This window comes from Brassica oleracea, chromosome C9, assembly GCF_000695525.1.
Source record: "Brassica oleracea var. oleracea cultivar TO1000 chromosome C9, BOL, whole genome shotgun sequence".
NCBI lineage: Eukaryota > Viridiplantae > Streptophyta > Magnoliopsida > Brassicales > Brassicaceae > Brassica > Brassica oleracea.
In genome coordinates this window covers 43,426,362-43,427,838 of record NC_027756.1, presented here as the reverse complement: position 1 = coordinate 43,427,838, position 1,477 = coordinate 43,426,362, and the positions used below count along the sequence as shown (strand labels likewise).

The 1,477-nt window shown below is 41.2% G+C and overlaps 1 protein-coding gene across 1 annotated transcript; it reads left to right on the top strand.

The window, feature by feature from the left end:
* The first annotated feature begins 528 nt into the window (after positions 1 to 528).
* On the top strand, positions 529 to 1,224 carry LOC106316704 (protein transport protein Sec61 subunit beta). Its single transcript, XM_013754585.1, has one exon. It carries the CDS (start codon positions 690 to 692, stop codon positions 1,017 to 1,019), a length of 330 nt encoding a protein of 109 aa, XP_013610039.1. The 5' UTR covers positions 529 to 689; the 3' UTR covers positions 1,020 to 1,224.
* The last annotated feature ends 253 nt before the right edge of the window (positions 1,225 to 1,477 follow it).

The following is a 1,477-nucleotide window of genomic DNA, read 5'->3' as shown; positions in this document are numbered from 1 at the left end:
TTAATTTTGGATTCAGAAAACTAAAGCATTTGTTATGAACTTATGAGTTATAATATTTGGATTCAACAACTAAAGTATTGTTTATTTTAAAAATGTTTGGAGTCTAACAAAAGTAAATAAACTAGTGTTTTGATCCAACTAAAATCTTCAACTAACAAGGGTATTGCCTTATCCAGTTTAATCATCGACTAAACTCACTTACTGATGCGTCATGAATTTGATAAAGCGTCCTGAATCATGTCTTGAAGCGTTCAGGAGCCATATGTCTGTTTGTAATTTATGTACCGCGGGCCGATCCGCAAAGGCCTACATGTTTTGCGGTACGGGTTTGGTCAGCCATTTTGAGGACCGCAGCCCGCGCGGACCTGACCCGCCATGACCCGCTCGAAGACGAGCCCGCTGCGATACGGGACGGGATGGGAGGGATCAACCTGTTTGACATTCCTATCCCCAAATCGTATTGTGTAATTATAGAAAACATTCCCTAAATACTATCGAACAAGATTCATCTTCCCGTGACTACCGCCCAAAAAAAGTCGTTGGGAGTATTCTATATAATGTAGTTTTATATACATACTACAAACTCCCACGTCTCTTCCTGTTCTTCATCAACATTCTATTATACACCACTACCAAAGATTTGACTTTTGATTTACAATTTTTGTCTCTTTTCCGTCCAACACAAGAACATGGCTAAAGGCTCTTCCCAGTCCCAACAATCAACCTCCACCGCCTCCTCAGCCTCCCGTCCCGGTCTGGCTGCTCCTCGTGGATCCGCCGCCGCTACGGCTGGCATGCGTCGCCGCAAGCTCGGTGGCGGTGGAGGCGCATCGGCAGGGGGAGGATCCGGTGCAGGAGGAGGATCGAACAACATGCTGAGATTCTACACGGATGAAGCTCCAGGTTTGAAGATATCACCGACGGTTGTTCTCATTATGAGTCTCTGTTTCATCGGTTTTGTCACCGCTCTTCACGTCTTTGGAAAGCTCTACCTTCACAAGTCCGGATCCAAAGCTTAGATCTTGTCATCTTGATCTTCTCCAATGTATGTTGCTGAGTTTTCTTTTTTTGTCCGTCTTTTGTTTCCTTTTTTGGTCGATCTTGATCTTGATCTTGATCCATGTAAGTCTTTAAACGTTGAATAAAACATGTTAGTTTTTGTGTGTGGAAATTTGTGTTTACATAAACTTGAAAATGTCTATAATACGAATTATATTATCTTAATTGTGTAAAGATTCTTCCTAATCAACTGCTCTCTGTTTTTAAACTTAGCCTCGACGTTGGTTCAGATTAATTTTGTATGAAGCTTAAAATAATCCACAGGTGCATGTGCTAATTCCGGGAACGAGTTATGTTGCGTCCTTCATGAGAGCTTCTAGTTAAATGGTCAAAGCCGATTCTTTCTTTCTTTAAAAAAAAAACACTTTCATTCCATTAACCAGTAAACAAAGGTTACAAAAGGGATCTGAATAAATCC